A 5,000-nucleotide genomic window follows, 5' to 3' on the forward strand; every position below is an offset into this window, starting at 1 on the left:
CTGTGCTACGAGGCACACGAAGCAAAAGAGCAAATGGTAGCGCAATCGTGCTACGAGAACGGCTTCAACTATATCGCCAAAGGATGATCGGACGCATTCAACTGTCTGTATTGAACCAATCGTACCACACCGCACACAACACACTGCTATATCCGCTTAGATAAGTTATGTAAATGATTTTAATCTGTCGCTCTGGCGCGAACGACAGTTATGCTCTCTTGCTTTCTAGCTTCATGTTCCCTTGATGGTTTCCGTTTGCCACCTTGAATGCCGGATCGCAATGTAGAACTCTGTAAAGGGGAGTGGGCATTAAGGAGAAAGCTTGAGGGTAAATGTCGTGTTTCCTTGTCTTACACAAACAAAAATTTGTCAGTATCAATGTTAAAGTAATGAACAAAACAAAAATGAAATTACTAAATAGCATTCACGGGAATTAAGTAACTATAACAAATTTGATGAAAGCAAACCAGCGAAACCGCAAAGGGCGAACATCCCATCCCACTTTTAAGTTAGAAACGGGCGCTGAAACGCTGAATGAGTAAGCGCATAGCAGGTGGATCAAATAGATACCAAAGCATCCCGGAGCTGGCTGGGTGTTTTGATCATTTCTTTTTCGGATCAACAATTGACCACATCCGCAACACGTTGAGGGTCAGACAGAAACACTTCTAGTCACATTTTTCTTCCACCTTCCAGTGAATGAAATGAATCTTGCGCACACAACCTTTTTTTTGTCGAGAATGGAAACGCGACGCGGAGGTGCCGCTCGAGATGCTTTGGATAATTCGAAAGTGCCATACCATCCATGTTACGTGAATCTCATTTTTTAGTGGCTTTTCTAGTACTGGCCACGGTACTCGTCCACTCATCCACAAAATTATCGCCTAATGCACTGTTCCCCCCCTTCAAAACCCCTTTGAAAGATGTGATGTAAACGAACAAAGTAAAATCAATCAAAATTATGCAACATTTGGTGTACAAACCAAGCACGTACATAAGATTTAAAAAAAAACACACACACTTCAGCTTGTGAATATAAATGTGGGTTGCGAATGTAGCAAGGTCTGGAAGATACGGAGCAGGATGGATTTATTTTTCTCCTCCTATCAAATGGATTTGTTTCGTTCGAATGGTGCGTTCTTACAGAGCGCGCTAAATGGGAACGTGTTTTCGCAAGAGGCATACAAGGCAGTTCCCGCTTCTTTTAATGATCCCCTTACACGGGGCTATAGCAGCATCACACAAATATAACTTTAGTCTAATCTATTGAAAAAGTAAGTCCCGCCCTCCAGAAAAACCAATTAATCTCTTGTAGCCATGATGTGTGAAATCCTGCTCCCAAATAGACAAGCATGTTCGTTTCGTTGGATAAGATTTGCAAACACCGTAACCGTAAAAGATGCGACAAAAGATGAAACAATTACCGTGAGTGACGTAAACTTTTGCAAATTAACCAGATGAATGTAGTGATACAGCCGCTTGCTTCCCGCAAAAAAAAAAGAACAGAAACCATGAACCGCACCGATGGCCGAGCCGGCAGGAGAGTTGAGTAAGAAAGTCAAGTAAGCAAAATCAATCCATACCACTTTGATTATTAGTAACTAACGAATGGAAAAAAAGCATCAGTACTAAGCGTATAAAATTTAATCTAAACTAATTAATAGTAATCCGAGAACAACCAACCAAACAAACAAACAAACATGAACAACAACAAAACCCAACAAGCAAAAAGCCACGTGCAGCCACCACTATTAGAAATCAGACCGCCAAAATCAACTATTACATATACGAATGTTGCAAACAAGCAATGCAAACTCAAAAGCAAAGGTTATGCCAACGATACAGACAAGAAAAAAAAAACCTTCAAAACTACTCAGCATACTAACGGTAAACTACAAACAACCAAAAAAACATGCAAAAACTTTCAAATAAAAATAGTAAAAACAACATGAACTTGATCTTTTTTTTGTACTATACAATCGATCGAGTTTCAAAGCTTAGGTTTTGGTAATATGCCTCACTGCCTTCTTTTTATTACTTTAATGAATATCGCACCATTTTCTCGGTTTTTTACAGTTTACTGTAGAAGGACTCGTGCACGACGTAGTTGGATGTGATATCCTCGATCGTACGACAACCAGCAAGGGCCATCGTGAGGTCCAGCTCTTTTCGCAGTATATCCAATATGCTCTCCACACCGCGCTGTCCATCTACGGCCAATCCCCACACAGCTGGACGCCCAAAGAAAACCATTCGTGCGCCGAGCGCAAGAGCCTTGAAAACGTCCGTACCCTGCGTAATGCCGCCATCAAGGAACACTTCGACTCGATCACCGACGGCTTTCACTATCTCTGGCAGTGCTTCGATCTGTAAAAGAAGATTGAAATGTGAAAGAGCCATTCAACGTATACTACGCCATTACTCCTTACCGATGCTGGAACCGAATCTACTTGGCGTGCGCCGTGGTTGGAAACGAAAATTCCCTTAACGCCCAGGTTGGCAGCGATCAGGGCATCCTCCCGCGTCAGTATTCCCTTAACAATGACCGGAAGCTTGGTGAAGGAGACCAACCATTTCACGTCGTCCCACGATAAAGCCGGATCGAGCTGCTCGGCAATGTACTCATTAATACCGGAACCACCCTGGCTACGTACACTCGTCGCTGCTTTTCCCACGAAATTGGCCATTCTGCAATACACGAGTCCGTTATGTAGTACAGCGACTGGCGGTCATTATGGCGACATGCTCACGTCAGATGCGCCGGAAGTGAAAATTTGTTGCGCAAATCGGCCCGCCGCAAACCGAACAAGGGTGCATCGACCGTTAGGACGATGGCACGAAAACCGGCCTTCTCGGCACGCCGTACTAACGATTCCGTAAGCTGCCGGTCACGGTAGATGTAGAGCTGGAACCATTTGACCGAACCGGGAGTTGCATCCGCTACCTCCTCGATCGAACTGGTACTGATGGTACTAAGCGTAAAGGCTACGCCCCGGCTAGCGGCCGCCCGGGCATTCGCTACCTCACCCTCAGGATGTGCCATACGTTGCATGGCAGTTGGTGAAATGCCGATTGGCATCGTGAATCGCTCACCGAACACGGTACACGATAGATCCCGCTCGGCACTACCCTGCAGCATACGCGGCCTTATACGTAACCGATCGAAACAGGATCGATTCAAACCCATCGAAAGCTCATTTCCTGCACCACTACGATAGTAATCGAGCGCATTGCGCGGAATCGTCTCGAAAGCACGCTGCTCATAATCCAGAACCGATACTAGAGCCATGTTTTCGAGATGATATTTTACAGATTTTGCCAACAAACTGAAGCGTTAATACAATTTTGTCCACCGGCAGAGCAGGGCTATTGTCTACTGCGGCTCAAGATGACGATTCATTTTCATCATGATTGCCTGTCCTGTGTATTGTTTACAATACACCGCCGCTGATAACTGATAAGAAGCGAAGATGGAAGGTGGAGCATCTTAAATGATTACCAGCCATTGCCGCAATCCACTGTGTTCGCTAGTCAAGCACTGCTTATTTGTATTTGTTCGTATGCGCCGAAATTGGGCTTCTAATGACCATCTCTAAACGTTGGTTTTAATGATAAACGATAGCAGATGTGCGAACCTTTCTCACGTGCTTTCGAAGGTCATCTTAAAACTGAACTGCAATCATCCAAAGTGAATATGTCTGTTCCTGGATCCTGATGTACGAGCGGATCCACATTTATTACTTATTTTTCGCCATTTTTTTCTTTTTCTGGCCCAACGACGGTTTTCCACTATTGGCCGCAACTTTGACTAATCCATTTTCTTCGTCAGCTTTCCGTTTCTTTGTTCCAGGAGTACGTTCGCTGAAATGAAAAAGATCGAGTTAATTAACTAGCATCAAACGTGCTTTTGTAATTGCTGCAAAGGCAATCACTCACTTGACGGTTTGCATTTTGGAAAACAGTTCGTCATACTCTGCATCGGAACCATCCGCTTCCTCAACGATTTCAACCTCATCGTCGACGGAAGATTTAGCTGAAACCTTACGTTCCTTGTACTCGGCGATAAGAACCTGCGTCGGTTTGGACTTTACGTAGCACCGATATTCGACAGCGGTCCGATGAGCATGATGCACACGAACGTAACGATCGAGACAACCGGTAACCAGGTGATTCCCGGTTGGATCCACTCTGATCGACGAAACCGTTCCCGTGAAACCCTTGTACACGTGCATGTGATTCTTCATTTTGCGTATATCGAAGGCTCGAGCACCGAAGGTGGTCGTTCCCGCGTACAGATAGTCTCCATGCGATGCCAAACAGGAGAAGGACAGCTGGTCATCGGGGTCATTAGAGGTGTATCCTTGTATGGGTCGTTTCTGGGGTCCTCTGGTGTCGTACAGGCGCACATAACCGTGCCGCGAGCAGGAAGCAATCAGATTCCGGTCCACAAACACCACATCGTTCTCCCAGACCGGCTGCTCGAGTTCCAGCATATCCTTCCGAACGTTCTTCGCGCTAAACAGCACGGTCTGTGTTTCCAAGTCCCACAGCTTAATGATTTGCTTCAACAGCTTACCACCGGTGACCATCCGAGTAGTGTCCTGGGCACATATACGCAATCGTGCCAAATTCTCTCCCACACTAAACTCCACGGGTGTGGGGTATTTCACAATCTGTACGATCCCGTTAGCCGATCCAACGACGATGCATTCTCCGCTGCGTCCCAAACCGACCACCTCATCCTTGCCGGCCTCGAAGTTCGATGTGCTCTCCTCGTCGATCGTGTTGAACACCTTGACGAAGCGATTCGTACGACCAACCAGTATTTCCGTCTGTTCCGCATTCCCATACTCCATGCACGTCACTTTCGACGTCTTCGTGAGCGTTTCGATGGGTTGCAGATTCTTCTGCTCGTACGGATTATCGTCGAATACATGGATTCCTGCGGCGGAAGAAACGTGTTACGGTACGGTGTTTGAATTCGGACTCTCTCCCTGCTT

The 5,000-nt window shown here is 45.8% G+C and overlaps 3 protein-coding genes across 13 annotated transcripts in view; 1 reads left to right on the forward strand and 2 right to left on the reverse strand.

Annotated features, from left to right (window-relative positions):
• Positions 1 to 1,921, forward strand: part of LOC125957810 (Down syndrome cell adhesion molecule-like protein Dscam2) — a 61,029-nt gene extending 59,108 nt beyond the window's left edge. For all 11 annotated transcript variants that reach the window (XM_049690791.1, XM_049690785.1, XM_049690779.1 and 8 more), the window contains one exon: positions 1 to 1,921. This exon is cut by the window's left edge and continues 2,645 nt beyond it. The gene's annotated coding sequence lies outside the window, so the exon portion shown is untranslated.
• Positions 1,922 to 2,009: 88 nt separating this feature from the next.
• LOC125957090 (uncharacterized) lies at positions 2,010 to 3,383 on the reverse strand. Its single transcript, XM_049689516.1, has 3 exons — positions 2,751 to 3,383; positions 2,430 to 2,688; positions 2,010 to 2,367 (listed from the first exon to the last, which is right to left on the reverse strand). Exons 1-3 carry the CDS (start codon positions 3,287 to 3,289, stop codon positions 2,071 to 2,073), a joined length of 1,095 nt encoding a protein of 364 aa, XP_049545473.1. The 5' UTR covers positions 3,290 to 3,383; the 3' UTR covers positions 2,010 to 2,070.
• Positions 3,384 to 3,697: 314 nt separating this feature from the next.
• LOC125956929 (WD repeat-containing protein 74) overlaps positions 3,698 to 5,000 on the reverse strand; it is a 1,499-nt gene continuing 196 nt past the window's right edge. The window contains exons 2-3 of the mRNA XM_049689219.1: positions 3,937 to 4,942; positions 3,698 to 3,861 (exon numbers count right to left, since the gene is read on the reverse strand). Of these exons, the coding sequence (XP_049545176.1) occupies positions 3,738 to 3,861; positions 3,937 to 4,942 (1,130 nt within the window). The 3' untranslated portion in view covers positions 3,698 to 3,737. The remainder of the gene's footprint in view (positions 3,862 to 3,936; positions 4,943 to 5,000) is intronic.

This window comes from Anopheles darlingi, chromosome 3 (assembly GCF_943734745.1).
Source record: "Anopheles darlingi chromosome 3, idAnoDarlMG_H_01, whole genome shotgun sequence".
NCBI lineage: Eukaryota > Metazoa > Arthropoda > Insecta > Diptera > Culicidae > Anopheles > Anopheles darlingi.

Bases quoted from the DNA above. Each gene is read 5' to 3' on its own strand.
- LOC125957090 (XM_049689516.1), bottom strand. From the start codon at position 3,289: ATGGCTCTAGTATCGGTTCTGGATTATGAGCAGCGTGCTTTCGAGACG. The intron at 2,689-2,750 runs GTGAGCATGTCG...CGTGTATTGCAG, and splicing joins TCACTTCCGGCGCATCTGAC to AATGGCCAATTTCGTGGGAA. The intron at 2,368-2,429 runs GTAAGGAGTAAT...CTTCTTTTACAG, and splicing joins TAGATTCGGTTCCAGCATCG to ATCGAAGCACTGCCAGAGAT.